The sequence below is a fragment of the Barbus barbus genome (genome assembly GCF_936440315.1).
Source record: "Barbus barbus genome assembly, chromosome: 46".
NCBI lineage: Eukaryota > Metazoa > Chordata > Actinopteri > Cypriniformes > Cyprinidae > Barbus > Barbus barbus.
The window spans coordinates 5,491,580-5,509,522 of record NC_136724.1 but is presented as its reverse complement, the minus strand read 5'-3'; the positions used below and the strand labels follow the sequence as shown (position 1 = coordinate 5,509,522).

Below are 17,943 nucleotides of genomic sequence, written 5' to 3'. Positions count from 1 at the left end.
ATTTCTTTGTCAGTGGGCAAACGTACAAAGTCAGCAGAGGATCAAATAATTTTTCCCCCATTGTATATTATAAATGCTTAATAGATATATTTATTCATACTTATTATATACATACTTAAAGTGTCATGAAACCTCCTGTACACTGATTAGTTCTCCACACAGTTTTAAATAACATTTAAAAAGTGGGTGTGGTGCACTGTGAGAGGAGGGGGAAGAGGGGAGACAGACAACACAACTTGGGTTTCAGACAGTTTCATTTTGCGAATTAAAAACACAAATAAATGCACAGCTATTTACACTCAATATCGGAAACATATATGAAAGTGCTGTTGCACCTCTGATGACTTTTAAGGCTTATTCTGTGGCATTTCTATAAGCCTTTTGACAGGTTGTGTCACGAAGCTGTAAAAACGGTAAGCAAAAGCAAAAACAAAACACTCTACTTCAATCCACCATGAACGTTTCTCTCAGTTAATGTATGCAATCTCACAGTCTGAAGTGTCTGTCATAGCAAATCAACACATGCTGTTGTGAATAAGCAAGCAAAGTGTCTTCTCATAGGATAAGAACACACAGTCTCATGAATAATTTAACAGGCGTCATCAATGTACTAGAGTCCTTTGCAAATTGTGACGTCACCAACAATTAACAATTAAAATTAACGGATGCTAACATGGTCTTCTATGATGTGCAACACAAACACCTATGCTAAAATCTCTGAAAAAGTAGTCTGGGTTTCTTGACCCTTTAATAAACCAGATTCCTGATTTAACGATGCAGCAAAAATAGACTATTATATAGCAAGACTAAAGGGTATTGTATTTGTAGTTTTCCTTTTTTATATCTCATGACCATACACTGTAAAAAAAAAAAGATGGACGATGCGTCTCCGCTTCCCTCTACTATAGAAAAGTGAAGCGAATACATCTTAGTATGGCCACTGCCATCTTGAGTAAATGATGTCATTTGGAGCCAAAGTCTGCGCAGTAGAGTCGTGAGGTGGAGCCGCGGAATCAAATTCCCACCCAAACTCCCTGTAATGAGGACTGGAGCGTGACAACAGGGATAAGATCCAAACGCAAGCTTTATTATTCAGATCGTGGTCAAGGCAGGCAGGGTCGATCACCAGCAAACAATAACATCCAGGGCAAGGCAAGAGAGTAAACAGAAACACAGGCAATGGTCAAGGCAGGCGGCAAACAATCAATAACCAAGAGAACAGTCCAGAGTCCAAAACACAGGCAAGGCAAAAACAAGATAATGAGAACGCTCAGAAATGTCCAAATACAGCGGAACAAGACTTCGCAAAGGCCTGTTTGGCATGGCCCTCTTTATATGGCCGCCAAACAGGAAGTAACCATAGAAGCAGAGGGAGCAGTAACAGTCTGTACTACGGCAAGAGCTCCCTCTGCTGGTGTGGCGTTACAGAATCCCCCCCTCAAGGAGCGACTCCTGGTGCTCAAAAATAAACAGTCCAGGAGGGTGGTGGGAATGAAGTAGACCAGGGGATGGGACGGAGGGCCAGGTCCATGCAGAGGGAGTGGACCTGGATCATGGAGCAATGGCAAACTGTGGTACAGTGGAGCATGTGTCCATGGTGGAGTCGACAGGTTAAGCCATAGCAGAACTGGTAGGGTAGGAAGCCATGGTGGAGACGATGGGACTGGAGCCCTCCAGGGCGAAGCAGACGGGACCAAATCCCACCAGGGCGGATCAGACGGGGTCAAAGTCCACCAGGACGGCGCAGACTGGGTCAGAGCCCACCAGGGCTGAGCAGAAGACCACCATGGCGGAGCAGATGGCCAGACCGGAGCAGAGGACCGCCACGGCGGAGCAGATGACCACCAGACCCGAGCATAAGACCACCACGGCGGGGCAGGCAACCACCAGACTCGAGCAGGAACCCATGACAGAGACTGGGATCTGGGGAGAACAAGGACAGACAACACAGAGAGAGCAGAGACAGACAACACTGGGAGAGTCCTTGTTGCAGGGCAGGATGGGACCAGAGCCCACCTGGGCGGAGCGGGAGACCCCCAGAGCCAGACAGCTGACCCCCACGGCGGAGTAGACGGAGCCGGAGCCCACCAGTGTGGTGTAGACTGGGTAGAGTATCTCCACGGTAGAGCGGACTGGTCAGGAAGCCATGGCAGGATCAGGGATCTAGGGAGAACAGAGACAGACACCACAGGGAGAGCAGAGACAGACAACACAGAGAGAGTCCCCCTGGTCCCAGGGGCCGTGACCGGGCAGGTCGAGAGTTCGTAAACGGTCTCTATGGCTGTGGTAGGACAGGAGGAGGATATGCAGATGGCCTCCATTGCCGTGACTGGGCAAGGCAAGGATTCGCAGACGGCCTCTTTAGCCGTGACAGGGCAGGGCAAGGATTCACAGACGGCCTCTTTAGCCGTGACAGGACAGGGCGTGAGTTCACAGACGGCCTCTTTGGGGCGCTCTGGAGGAGCGGGCACTTGAGGGCGCTCTTGCAGCGCGGACACTTGAGGGCGCTCTTGCAGCGCGGACACTTGAGGATCAGGAACGGCACTCCTGGCCGTGACTGGAGAACTGGATTCTCGGGGATTGGCACTCCTGGCTGTGATTTGAGAACTTGATTCTCGGGATACGGGATCGGCACACCGGGCTGTAGTTTGAGAACTGGATTCTCGGGATTCGGGATCAGCATTCCTGGCCGTGACATGAGAACTGGATTCTCGGGATTCGGGATCAGCACTCCTGGCCGTGACATGAGAACTGGATTCTCGGGATTCGGGATCGGCACTCCTGGCCGTGACTTGAGAACTGGCATGACGTGAGTAGGTCCTGGTGTAGCAGACATGACATTAGCAAGCTGGGGCGTGGCAGGCGTGATGTTGGGAGGTTTCGGGTTAGTAGGCATGATGTTAGCAGGATTTGCCTTGACAGAGGTGACGTGAGTAAGTCCTGGCTTGACAGACGCAACATTTGCAGGCTGTGGCTTAGCAGACGTGAAGAAAGCAGACTGTGGCTTGGTAGGCATGACATGAACAGAGTGTGACTTGGCAGGCCTGAAGTGAGCAGACAGTGGCTTGGAAAGCGTGACATGAGTAGACTTAGGCTTGACGTGAGTTCGCCTTGGCTTGGCAGGAATGACATGGGCAGGCTGTGTAGACTCTGACGTGACGTGAATAATTCCAGACATGACGTTCGAATACTCTGGTGTGGAGGATGCCGGAGGGTAGCCGGGTTCCTCATCAGCAGTCCCCACAGTAAGTGCTCGTTATATTGATCTTTATATGGCCGCCAAACAGGAAGTAACCATAGAAGCAGAGGGAGCAGTAACAGTCTGTACTAGGGCAAGAGCTCCCTCTGCTGGTGTGGCGTTACACTCCCACAGACCCAAACAACCATAACGACATGCCCTGTTTTTATAGCATCAAATTACTAGCTAAAATCAAACTTATCACAAAAACGAACAATTGAACATATATCAGCGTGATAACAACTACCTTAAATGACCAAAACCATATTTCGGAAAATTGTATTGGAAGTGTAATTATTTTTTTTATTTTAACTTTACATGGAGAGGGCGGGGTTTATGTACGGTGGCCGAGAGAGCTCAACGCACTGCAACTTCAGAAAACACATGCAAATAGAAAAAGCACCAGCAAATCAACAAAACATCTTCATCAGTTTGACAGTAGGTGGTGCAAATGCTCACAAATCAAACAAAGAAACACACTGCAAATGCTCACAATACAACCACATAAATTTTATTTGCAGTGCGTTTCTTTATTTGGTTGTGTTGTGAGGATTTGCAGTGTGTTGTCAAATTGACGAAAGTTGTTTTCTTAATTTGCAGGCGTTTTTTTCTATTTGCAGTGCGTTTCTTTGTTTGGTTGTATTGTGAGCATTTGCAGCGTGTGTGTTGTCAAATTGAGGAAGTTGTTTTCTTAATTTGCAGGTATCTTTTCTATTTGCAGCACATTGAGCTCACTCGGCCACCGTATTTATGACCTGTACTGCATCCAGCCACCAGGGGGCGATCAAAGAGCCCGCAGCTTCACTTTTAAGGACGAGTGAGACCCACCCGCTCATGACACGTCACTTTTCTTCATGTATTATAGATTTTAATAAAAGTTCATCTTAATGCAAAATGAACACCTGTGAACCATTTATTCATAAGTTATAAATGTTAGTAAGCTGATAAAGTATACCTTAATGTAAAGTGGACATATATGAGCCATTTATTCATGAGCTATAAACATTATAAACCCATTTATTAATCAGCCAGAGATCAGTTATCATGTTTAGAAGGTCAAATAATCTCAGTTGAATTAAGCAAGATCTGAACTGAGAGAGTGAGGGTGTATTTGTTTTCTACAGGTTGATTGATTGTGGAGTCACACATGAAGGTTGTGCTGTTCTGGCTTCAGCTCTGAGATCAAACCCCTCACACCTGAGACAATTGAATCTGTCTTGGAATGAACTAGGAAATTCGGGAGTCACACAGCTGTCTGATGTACTGGAAAGTCCTCACTGTAAACTGGAGATACTCACGTAAGATCATAAATAACTATCACACGTGAAACACAATGTAAAGTATATCTGAAGTGGTCAGGGTTTTTTTATTTTTTTTTGTGCTGCTGCAAGTTCAACTGATTGAGGTGTAAATTACTGCACACAGGACTGAGAGTCACACTGAAATGCACACTTTCACATCACAATCAGCATTCTGATCTCTTGGCTTTAAACAGACTTAGCTCAACACAGAACTGAGAAATAAAGAACACACAGGATTCACTCTGTTCATCACATTTATCTTTCTGCAGTGACCATTTTAAAATAGTCTACAGAATTAAAACATCATTTCATATCTATTAGTTCAGATCTAAATAACAGTGAATCATGTATTTAAACCAGATTTTGCATAAGATACATTTTACATAAAATACAAACAGTATAATAAAGAAATATTATTTATCTTACTTGAATAAAAAATAGATGTTTTATGATCATGTTATTATTTGTTATTAAATGTTTTATGATCATTTTTTTGTGCTCTGTGGCATTTTAGATCTCAGTCCAAAGATCTGTCAAACATATTGATTTGTGCTTTAAGTTTGTAGTTCCTCTTTAAAAATGGATTCACTGCTAAACTGATCTGATCGGATCTGATAAAGTGAATTGTGAGTCTTTGTTCTCTACAGGTTGAGTGATTGTGGAATCACAGATGAAGGTTGTGTTGCTCTGGCTTCAGCTCTGAAATCAAACCCCTCACATCTGAAAGAACTGGATCTGACTGTGAATGAATTAGGAAATTCTGTGAATCTTCTCTCTGCTGCACTGAAGGATCACTGTAAACTGGAGATACTGAAGTAAGATAATTTCTCTGATAGCCATACTTGTCTTTGTCCTCAATAAAACGTGCTTTAAAGTAAATTAAGACTAAAATCCGCTTGCAGCTTCTGGTAGTTTGATTAATACTCTCTTTTAAGGGCTAAATCATCTTATTTTTGTATGTTTGCTGTTACACCCCCCCCCCCCCCCCCCCCCCTTCCTTTATAATAAATTGGTTTGTTTATTTCAGTTTTTGTTTAGATGATCAGTTTTAAACATGCAGTAATTCATATTTTTCTGGAAAATCTAAACATAATGGAAGCAAATATGAAGGTGTGGTTAAAAAGTTTCCAAAACAGTTTAATGGGAACTTTATAAAACTTTTCAACTTTTGGGACAAAATTGCCTGGGTTTGAAGAAACACTACTACTACTTGTCATATTAATTTTCAGATTTTGAATCTTTATATGTTACTTTTCGGTCACATTATCAGGAGGCATGGTATCTCTTTTCATAGTTATGCTGACAACACACAGTTGTATGTAGCCATGTCTTCTAATGATGCTGTTCAACTGGACTCACTTACAAATTGCATCCAAGACATAAAGAACTGGATGTCACAAAAGTTCAACTCAACGAAGATAAAACTGAAGTTTTGATTATTGGATCAAAAGTGCAGAGTGAGAAATTGACTCCTAAACTAAATATACTAGGATTGAATCCAAGCCGTGACAAAAAACGTCTTAGGTTGCGTATGTAACCCCAGTTCCTCAAAGGAACGAGACGCTGCGTCTGGAGACACTTTGGGGACCCCCTCAGCGTGACCGGCCCTGAATACAAGTGAAATCTGTCCAATGGATGAGCGGAACGTCACAGGCGAGGTGACGTAATGACCAGCTGGTATAATAGCACGTGCGGTGAAACCGGCGTCAGCTTCTAAAATGAAGCAAGCACTGGCAGGGATGCCGGAAGTGTGGCCTCGCGACGCAGCATCTCGTTCCTTTGAGGAACTGGGGTTACATACGTAACCTAAGACGTTCCTCTTCAGGGACTCGAGCTGCGTCTGGAGACGCTTTGGGGAACGAGATATCCACGCTGCCAGACTTACCAATCCCTGCCCAGTGTGTATCTGTGTGGAGCACAATTGGTCCGCCCTTCTCCACATGGCAGCTCTGTGGACGTATACAGTTAAGCTTTTGCTGGTCAGGCTCCCGAAAGGGAGGAGGAATAAAGGCCTGCAGTACGACAGGCTGTGTCGTGACCAAAGGAACTTTGGGGACGTACCCTGCACGAGGGTATAAAAAGGCTTTGGTCATACCAGGCGCAAAGTCCAAGTGGGGGCCACTGATAGGGCCTGCAGATCCCCAACACTCTTCAAAGATTAAATCGCCAGAAGAAACACGGTCTTCAGGTTGAGGTGGCGATCTGAGATCTCCTCAATAGGCTCGAATGGAGGCCTACAGAGAGCATTCAATACCACAGCCAAGTCCCAAGGGGGGATCCGGGACCGTACTGGAGGCCTTAGCCTCAGTGCACCACGAAGGAAACGTGTGACTAGGGGGTGTCTGCCCACTGACTGTCCACCAAGAGCGGCGTGGTAGGCCGAAATCGCCGCCACATAAACCTTCAAGGTGGAGTGGGTTAACCCTGCAGAGAGTCAAGCCTGCAGGAAATCCAGCACTGTACCAACCGGGCAGTTAACTGGGTCGAGCTGGATTCCGCACCATGAAGTGCATAGTCTCCACTTCAGGGCGTACAGTCTCCTCGTTGAGGGTGGTCTCAACAACCTCGGTTGAGAGACCGGAAGCTATGAGCCATGCCCCCTCGAGGGCCACACCCAAAGCCTCCACAACTCTGGGCGGGGGTGCACAAGTGTGCCTCCTGCCTGTGAGAGGAGATCCCTCCTGACTGGAATCTCCCATGGAGAGCCGTCGAGGAGGGAAATCAGGTCCGAGAACCATACTCGGCCAGAACGGGGATACTAGTAGCAGCCGGACTCTGTCCCGGCGCACTCTCTCCAGAACTCCGGGGAGTAGAGCAATCGGGGGAAAAGGCGTACAGACGAAGCCTCAGCCACGTCTGTACCATGGCATCCAGCCCCAACGGAGCTGGATGAAGTAGAGAGTACCAGAGGGGACATTGCGCTGTCTCCTGAGTAGCGAAGAGGTCCACCTGAGCCTGGCCAAACACTCTCCAGATCTGCTTCACCACCTCGGTGTGAAGCATCCATTCCCCGGGCCATGGCCCCTGTCTCGACAGGATGTCTGCTCCCACATTGAGATGCCCAGGGATGTAAACTGCTCCTAATGAGAGAAGTTTGCCCTGGGACCACACAAGGATCTGGTGCGCCAGCCTGTACAGGGGGCGTGAACGCAGACCTCCTTGGTGGTTGATATAAGAGACCACCGCTGTGTTGTCGGTGCGCACCAACACATGGTGATATCTTAGGTCTGGGAAAAAGTGTTTCAGAGCCTGAAACACGGCCAGAATCTCCAGCCGGTTGATGTGCCAAGCGAGATGGTGACCTCTCCACAGGCCGCAGGCAGGGTGGCCACTCATGACCGCTCCCCAACCGATGAGCGACGCGTCCGTCGCTAGCGTTACGTGGCGACATGGCGCTCCCAGCACCGGGCCCTGAGACAAGAACCAAGGTTGTCTCCACATGTCTAAGGCACGTAGGCACCATCGCGTGATCTTGATCATGCGAAGCGGGTTTCCCCTCAGGAAGAACCCCTTGGTCTTGATCCACCACTGTAGGGGTCTCATGTACAGCAGGCCAATAGGTAGCAGTCTCTGAAACTGCTTGACAGTGAGTGACTGGCTGCCTTTCACTCTCCTGACCTCCGTGAGGATCGACTCGATCCGGGACATACGTGCCTGCATCGTGGTCGAATCCCACACTACACCAAGATAAGTGGTTCTCTGTAATGGAGAAAGAACACTGTTCTTGGCGTTCAGTCTTAACCCCAACACTTTCATGTGGGCGAGAACAACATCTCGATGTTGAGCCACCATCCGCTCTGATTGAGCGAGAATCAACCAATCGTCGATGTAATTGATTATGCGGATGCCCTGTAGCCGCAGTGGAGCTAATGCGGCATCCACACACTTCGTGAAAGTGCGGGGTGAGAGAGCTTGGCTGAAGGGAAGAACCCGATACTGGTAAGCTTTGCCCCCGAAAGCAAACCTCAGGTACTTTCTGTGAGTGGGAAGGATGGAGACATGGAAATATGCGTGACATTTGAGACACGACCTTCAGTGCATTAAGCATCTTGAACTTCAGTCTGCTGACTGAGCGGTTCAACTGCCACAGATCTAAAGAGACTGAGATGTGTACTCGCTGGAGACCGCTGCACCCTGAAACACCATATGTGGCAGGGTTAGCAGATCGATCTCCTGAGGGCACTGGGGCGAGACGAGCACCGTATGCTGCGGTGATCTCTGCTCTACCCCACAGGGGCTACCCTCATAAGCCCTGGTCCACCAACATCAGGGCTTCTTGGCCGAAGACCTCTTCGCCTGAAGCACGATCCGCAGATCCTGCTTAGACTGGGAGGTCTTTGACCACGCACCCTTCTTACCGCCCCGACCCCGCTTACGCAGAGGCGCACAGGCGGCGACGCTCTCCTTCTGAGCTTCCCTATACGAGTAGCCAGCACGCGGCAGGGGCTGCTCTCGCCCAGCAGCTCCGTGAGCTAGAGAGCGGCGAGGGAGAAACTGCTGGAACACCGACAACGGAGTCAACAGCGTCACCGAAAAGGCCAGAAGGAGATAGTGGGGCGTCCAGAAGGAAGACACTGTCGCGGTCTTTGATATCCGACAGGGTCAACCAGAGATGCCTCTCCGCCGCCACCAGGGCTGCCATAGATCGCCCAATGGCACGGGCGGTCTCCTTGGTGGCGCGGAGAGACAAATCAGCGGTTTTGCAGAGTTCCCGAATGTCCTCCGCACTAAATCCCTCGCCCTCATCCAACTCCTTGAGCAGGTCAGCCTGGTATGCCTACAACACTGCCATGGTGTGCAGACATGAGCCAGCCTGACCTGCTGCCACGTACCCCTTGCCCACCAGCACTGACGATGTGCGCAGCGGCTTGGTGGGCAGGTTCGGAGCCTTCAGAGACGACGCAGCATCAGGGGACAGATAGCTCGCAAGTGTCTGTTCCACACGCGGCATCGCTCTGAAACCGCGCTCACTTGTCCCCATCACATTATCGTAGTAATCCGATGAGGGGATGAAGAGGCGGCCCGAGAAAGGTTTCCCCCACGACCTCCACACTGTGAAAAAAGGCAGGCTCCGATGTGGAGGTGAAGTCTGAAACCGCAGAAAACACTCATCTAACTTGCCTTTCTACGGTTCGACAGGATACTCGGCCGGCCAGTCGAGACTCAACTTGGCTGTGGCACGAGTAATCAGCTCCACAAGCTCCTCATATTGGGGTGAAAGAGGGGGTGCAACATGCTCGACGTTTCCCATGTCAACGTCCTCGGAGGAAGACAAGAGAAACGCATAGGCCGCTGCCCGAGGGGAAGTATCCTCCAGGCGGGCTTTCGATCTCGGGGAGCGGTCATGGGATCCGACAGGTGAGGATGGAGATAGAGACTCACTCGTCTCCTATCCCTCCATCAGATCCCGCTGCGATCCCCACGAGCGCCAGCGCCGCGGGGAACGCCAATGAAAGAACCCTCCCCGGAGAAGAGGGCCTTTCGGGAGCGAAGCACACGCAGAGGAAGGCCCTCGCGGTGCGGGCAATCAGCCCAATTGAGAGCCGTCTCCGCATGTCTTGCTCCCAAGCAAAGCACACAAAAAACGTTTACAGGGAGGAACACACTGCTTGTATTGTGCTTCGCTCCCATGCTTAGTCTTAAACTGGCTTTTGGAAATGTTTAGAACAGACAGACAACGGTAAATAGGACTAACAGAGACACATAGCGCTAGCTGAATGACAGAAGCTGACGCCGGTTTCACCGCACGTGCTTTTATACCAGCTAGTCATTACGTCACCTCATCCGTGACGTCCCACCCATCCATTGGACAGATTTCACTTGTATTCAGAGCCGGTCACGCTGAAGCCATTCCCCAAAGCGTCTCCAGACACAGCTCGAGTTCCTGAAGAGGAACTCAAGAGTTGTCTTTGATTTGGATTTTAACTTTAAAGCTCATGTACGTAATATTACCAAAACTGCATTTTATCACCTGAAGAACATTGCCAAAGTAAGACAATTTTTCTCTTTTGAGTAATACAGAAAAATGAATGCATGCATTTATAATTAGCAGGCTTAACTATTGTAATGCCCTCCTTTCAAGTCTAACAAAGAACACAATTAATCAACTAATACAAAATACTGCTGCTAGAATATTGACAAAATACCAAAAAATGAGTTAAAAATACACCTGTACTAAAGCCATTACATTGGTTACCTGTTGGGTTTTGTATTGATTTTTTTTTTTTAGTAGTAGTTTATAAGGCATTGCATGGATTTGCTCCAGACTATCTTTCAAAAATACTTACAGTATATGAACCCAGAAGGACTCTCAGGTTTTCATATACTTTTCTTCTTACTGTAGCTCATAGTAGAACTAAAAAAATAAATTGTTGATGTTGCTTTTAGCTGTTATGCTCCTCGCCACTGGAACAACCTTCCAGAGGACATAATATGTGCTGAAAGTAATTATAGTTTTAAATCTAAATTAAAAACTATTTTTTTTTAAATCTGGCCTTCCTGTAATGACCTATAAAATCTTTGTCTATTTTATGTGTTTTATTTTTCCTTCATTTTAATGTTTTTGCTTTATATTTCATATTTTAAGTATATAAATTAAAAAAATTTGTTCTTGTATTTTAATGGATTTATTTCTGTTTTGTATTTAGTGTATTCTATTGTTTTTGTATTTGGTTCCTTCTTGCTTGTAAAGCACTTTGAATTGCATTAACTTGTTTGGAAAAGTGCTATATATAAACATTTGCTTGCTTGTATGTCAAATTAAATAAATAGTATAAATGTGAAGAAAAAAATCCTGACTTACTGTATTAAACAGAAACAGAGCAGGGACTTTTATTTACATTTATGCATTTTTCAGTCACCTTTCCCTAGTGAAAAAAAAAAAACACACACAATAAAAAAACTATGCCATAATTTATTTAAAATACATTTATTTCATACTAAGTATACTTCAAATCCATTAACATATGTGACCCTGGACCACAAAAGGTTAAGTGTCAGTTTTTTCAAAATTGAGATTTATACATCATTTGAAAGCTGAATAAATAAGCTTTCCATTGATTTATGGTTTGTTAGGATCAGACAATATTTGACCAAGATACAATTATTTGAAAATCTGGATTCTAAGGGTGCAAAAAAATCTAAATATTGAGAAAATCACCTTTAAAGTTGTCCAAATGAAGTTCGTAGCAATGCCTATTACTAATCAAAAAGTTTTTATATATTTATGGTAAGAAATTTACAAAATATCTTCATGGAACATGATCTTTACTTAATATCCTAATGATTTTTGGCATAAAAGAAAACTCGATAATTTTGACCCATACAATGTATTTTTGGCTATTGCTACAAATATATCCCAGCGACTTAAGACTGGTTTTGTGGTCCAGGGTCACATATATATTGACATATCACTTAAGACTTTAGGCCAGTTCTCCTCTGGCCAGACGAAACCCGCAGTTCAATTCCAACCGCAGCCATGTCAGATTGTGTAAAGGGCTTATCTGATTCCCGTGGTCTTGTCCCAATGGGGCATTTTAATTATAATTTAATGTATTTGTTATATTTGTGTTTTATTCATTATTTGAAGTTTTTCATTTATATCATTTCTTCATTTGCTATAATTGTAATGTATATTTTAATGCATTTATTGTTTCTCTGTCTTTTTATAATTATATATTTGTTTGTTTATTATAATTTAAATTTACAGTTTAATTCATTTAATATATTTCTGTTGTGTGTGTGTATATATATATACACACAGGTGCATCTCAATAAATTAGAATTTCGTGGAAAAGTTCATTTATTTCAGTAATTCAACTAAAATTGTGAAACTCGTGTATTAAATAAATTCAGTGCACACAGACTGAAGTAGTTTAAGTCTTTGGTTCTTTTAATTGTGATGATTTTAGGCTAACATTTAACAAAAACCCACCAATTCACTATCTCAACAAATTAGAATACTTCATAAGACCAATAAAAAAAATAATTTTTAGTTAATTGTTGGCCTTCTGGAAAGTATGTTCATTTACTATACATGTACTCAATACTTGGTAGGGGCTCCTTTTGCTTTAATTACTGCCTCAGTTCAGCGTGGCATAGAGGTGATCAGTTTGTGGCACTGCTGAGGTGGTATGGAAGCCCAGGCTGCTTTGATAGCAGCCTTCAGGTCATCTGCATTGTTGGGTCTGGTGTCTCTCATCTTCCTCTTGACAAGATTCTCTATGGGGTTCAGGTCAGGCGAGTTTGCTGGCCAATCAAGCACAGTAACACCATGGTCACTGAACCAGCTTTTGGTACCTTTGGCAGTGTGGGCAGGTGCCAAGTCCTACTGGAAAATTAAATCAGTATCTCCATAAAGCTTGCCAGCAGAAGGTAGCATGAAGTGTTCTAAAATTTCCTGGTAGATGGCTGCGTTGACTGTGGACTTCAGAAAACACAGCGGACCAACACCAGCAGATAACATGGCAGCGCAAATCACTGACTGTGGAAACTTCACACTGGACCAGCAACATGAATTCTGTGCCTCTCCACTCTTCCTCCAGACTCTGGGACCTTGATTTCCAAATGAAATGCAAAATTTACTTTCATCTGAAAAGAGGACTTTGGACCACTGAGCAACAGTTCTTTTTCTCCACAGCCCAGGTAAGATGCTTCTGACGTTGTCTCTGGTTCAGAAGTGGCTTGGTAGCCCTTTTCCTGAAGATGTCTGAGCATGGTGACTCTTGATGCACTGACTCCAGCTTCAGTCCAGTCCTTGTGAAGCTCTCACAAGTGTTATTAATAAGTGTTATCAATACTATAGAATCAGCTTTGCTTGACAGTATTCTCAAGCTTGTAGTCATCCCTGTTGCTTGTGCACCTTTTCCTACCCAAATTCTTCCTTCCAGTCAACTTTGCATTTAATATGCTTTGATACAGCACTCTGTAAATAGCCACACCTTTCAGTAATGGTCCTCTGTGACTTACCCTCTTTGTGGAGGGCGTCAATGTTCGTCTTCTGAATCATTGCCAAGTCAGCAGTCTTCTCCATTATTGTGGTTTCAAAGAACAAGAGCTACCCGGAATTTATACTGTAGGGATAGTCATTAATTGAAACTCAAATGTAAATATTCTAATATTTTGAGATACTGATTTTTGACGTTCATGAGCTGTAAGCTCTAATCATCAAAATAAAAACAAAAAAAACTTTTGAAATGTTTTGCTTTACATGCAATGAATCTAAAATATATGAAATTTTCACTTTTTGAAATAACTTACAAGAAAAAATTAACTTTTTCATGACATTCTAATTTATTGAGATGCACCTGTATACTATTTATTATTTAAAATGTATTTATTCATTTTTCATATTTGTATATTATTATTATGTTTTAATTAAAATTTTAAATGTATTATATTTCTATTTTTATATTGTTGCAATTTCTAACAATAATAGTGTTATGTAGTTAGGTATTATATTTTTAGTTATTTTGTTATATTTTTAGTTTTATTGTATTTTTAGTCGAGGTCTTCACTGGGGATATGTCTATGGGACTCATCTAGGTGTCCTAAACACAGTTTTACAGATGCTAGAAACATGGCTTTCAAATGAAAGATGCTATCAAACAGCACACCTAGGTTCCTAACCGATGACAAAGAATTGACAGAACAGCCGTCAAGTGTTAGATAGTGTTCTAGGTTATTACATGTGGGGGTTTTAGGTCCGATAATTAACACCTCTGTTTTTTCAGAATTTAGCAGTAAGAAATTACTCGTCATCCAATTTTTTTATATCGACTATGCATTCCGTTAGTTTCTCAATTTGGTGTGTTTCACCGGGCTGCAAAGAAATATAGAGCTGAGTATCATCAGCATAAAAGTGAAAGCTAACACCATGTCTCCTGATAATATCTCCCAAGATTAAGATGTAAAGCATGAAAAGTAACGGCCCTAGTACTGAGCCTTGAGGTACTCCATACTGCACTTGTGATCGATATGATACCTCTTCATTTACTGCTACGAGCTGATGGCAGTCAGATAAGTACGATTTGAACCATGCTAAGGCACTTCCACTAATATGATACATACACATACACCCACAGCTCCGGGTGTATGTTCACTACTGTGTGTACACTTGGATGGGTTAAATACAGAGCACAAATTCCGAGTATGGGTTACCATACTTGGCCACACACCACTTCCCTTCCCCTCTCTAATGCCAACAAAGTTTTCTAGTCTATTCAAAAGAATGTTGTGGTCGATAGTGTCGAACGTAGCACTAAGATCCAGTTTAGATGGAATAGGGTCTAACATACATGTTGTTGGTTTAGATGATTTACGATCCTGACCTGGGCCCCAGTTAGTCAAGTACAAACTCTAAGACTATGTGCCATATTTCTAGAGAGAAGAGCGGCACCACCCCAGGAGGGATGAACACCATCTATTTTTAACAATGTTACTATTAATAAGAATTGTAATCTCTCATTTTAGTATACTAAGAACAACACAAATGTATTTAAAATACATTTGTGTGTGTGTGTATAATATATATATATATATATATATATATATATATATATATGTATGTATGTATATAGGGTTATTAAAAGCAACTTGATTGCATTCATGGTACACTTTATCACTTCTTCCATTCCCTGAGAGTCAAACCCATGACCTTGACATTTTTTGTGTTTTACTCTATTGTTTGAGCTATAGAAATGAATTTTAATTCAGAAGATCACCACACACCACTGTTTCTTTGTTAATCATTTTGGTCTTATTTGTGTTCAAAGGTTGAGCTATTGTGGTCTCACAGATGAAGGTTGTGCTGCTTTGGCTTCAGCTCTGAGATCAAACCACTCACACCTGAGAGATCTGAATCTGTCTGGGAATAAACTTGGAGTTTCTGGTTTGACACCACTCTGTGCTGGACTGGAGGATCCCCACTGTAAACTACAGACACTTTGGTAAAATCATCTCTCTGATAGTCATATAGTTGAGGTCAAACCTTTTGAATTTGAAGATCAGGGTAAATTGAACTTATTTTGTCTTCTGATAAGCATCTAAGTATCTTCTGTAGCCTCTGAAGGGCAGTACTAAACGAAAAAAAAAAGATATTTAGGCAAAATAAGAAAAATGTAGTCTATGCATTTTCATTCTGTTCAAAAGTTTTCACCCCCTAGTTCTTAATGCATTGTTTTTCCTTCTGAAGCATCAGTGAGCATTTGAACCTTCTATAATTAGTTGCATATGAGTCCCTCAGTTGTCCTCAGTGTGAAAAGATGGATCTCAAAATCATACGCTCATTGTTGGAAAGGGTTCAAATACACAAAAATTGTGAAAAACCAAAGAATTTGTGGGACCTGAAAGATTTTTCTGAAGAAAAGCGGGCAGTTTAACTTTTCAGGACAAACAAGGGACTATAAACAACTATCACTAAACAAAAAACAAAAACAAAATAAACAAAATACAGCTGTGGATCATTCCGGTAACAACACTATTGAGAATGAAGTAGTTGTAAACTTTTGAACGGGGTCATTTTTTATAAATTCAGCTATTATTTTCTCTTGTGGACTATATGTAAACATTGTTTATGTGAAATACCTTATTCAGGTCAGTACTAAATAAACAATAACATGCATTTTACATGATCCCTCTTATCTTGGTAAAATAATTAACATTTTGCAGATTTTGCAAGGGGGATGTAAACTTTTGACCTCAACTGTATATATTTGTCTCGTTAAACATATTCTTAATTCGTGACATAATAGTTTTTAACTTTTGATCACCAACTCTGCTTGTTAAACTAAACTCTTGTTAAACTTTACAAGGCTTGTAAAACCTTTTTTCGTGTCAGTAGGTGTCCAAGAAAAAAAACAAAATAATACAATGAGAATACATGACACAAATGAGAATATAATACAGACTTTAGACTTTATTGTCCCTTTAGGGAAATTCTAATCAGAATCAAAAAGAGTTTTATTGCCAAGTATGTTTGCGCATACAAGGAATTTGTTTTAGTGTCACAAGCTGACAGTACACAGAGACAACATCAACACACAGATAATTAAAATAAGATGACAATAAAAAAATACACACATGTAAATAGAAATAGACAAAAAATAAAAAATTAATTGGGAAAAATAACAAATTGTATGTACAGCTGTGCTATAGATGATAGAATAGGAATAGCATAGAATGAGATACAGGGATGTACTAGGATGTAGGTGTTAACAAATAAATCTAAGGTTATTGCACATTTTTATTGCACAATGGGAGAACATTTAACTGTTCATAAGGTAGATTGCCTGGGGGAAGAAACTGTTCTTGTGCCTGGCTGTCCTGGTGTTTGGGGCTCTGTAGCACCATCTAGATGACAAAAGTTCAAAAGGGGAATGGCTTGGATCCAGAGTGATTTTCTGAGCCTTTTTCCTCACTGTGGATGTATACATTTCTTAACCTGTTAACATTTACCAGAGCAATGGCACACTGAAGCGTTTTTTCCCCCACTAGTTTAATGTTTATGAATGAACTTAACGTGAAAGAATATCATTAATCTTGACAAACTAGATATCATTCTGAAGGTCTAAGCCTCAAGCATCGACGACAAATCACTGTTTTTCGATGGAAAGCTCATAAGGAATGTATTTGCTACATTTGCGTAAGCAGTACACATCAAAACATGCAGAATAAAAAAGCAGTACGTACCAGATTCATTGTAATAATGAGCCACAAACACGTCCACTGCTGAAATCCCAGTTTAGTTAGACAGGTAAGGGTCCACAGAACAACAGTCCAAAATTCTGTCTATTATTTTATAATTGAAAAACTATGCAGGAATATGTATAATGACTAAAATAGTTTGTATAATTCTGCAATCCATTTGGTGGTTATTTTTCCTCAAACAGGGGGGTGGGAGGACTATAAATAGTTTCAGAAAAAATATTGCAGGAATCTAATTTTTCATGGTATCTTCTTCAAATTTGAAATATAAACTAATTTTACTTTTGTGAAACTGATTGCTCCAGGACTTATTTCATGTATTTGTATATGAAATAAAAAAACATTCAGTGTGGAAAAACATTTTTCAAAGCACGTCAGTGTCTATAACTTTTTATCTTTTTGAGCATTATCAACTCTGGATGATGGATAGTAAAGCCTAGAGTGTATTCTTTCCAAAGATACCTAATTTGTTTGTGTACCACACTTTGTCAGGAACTGTTACCGTTTTAATTTAGGTAGGTTATTTTCACCTGTGAGGCCCAAAATGGGGGGTGAAGGTTAACAGGTTAAAGGGTGGGCAGGGAAGCACTAATAATCCTCTCAACAGTCTGAACCGTACTCTGTAATCTTCTGGTGTCTGATTATGTAGCTAAGCCAAACTAGACAGTTATTGATGTGCACAGAACAGACTCGATGACAACT

At 42.6% G+C, this 17,943-nt stretch overlaps 1 protein-coding gene across 1 annotated transcript in view; it reads left to right on the top strand.

Annotated features, from left to right (window-relative positions):
- LOC306865154 (NACHT, LRR and PYD domains-containing protein 3-like) overlaps positions 1–17,943 on the top strand; it is a 94,926-nt gene that overhangs the window by 49,949 nt on the left and 27,034 nt on the right. Inside the window, exons 11-13 of the mRNA XM_079409567.1 lie at positions 4,363–4,536; positions 5,187–5,354; positions 15,312–15,485. Coding sequence (XP_079265693.1) covers positions 4,363–4,536; positions 5,187–5,354; positions 15,312–15,485 — 516 coding nt within the window. The remainder of the gene's footprint in view (positions 1–4,362; positions 4,537–5,186; positions 5,355–15,311; positions 15,486–17,943) is intronic.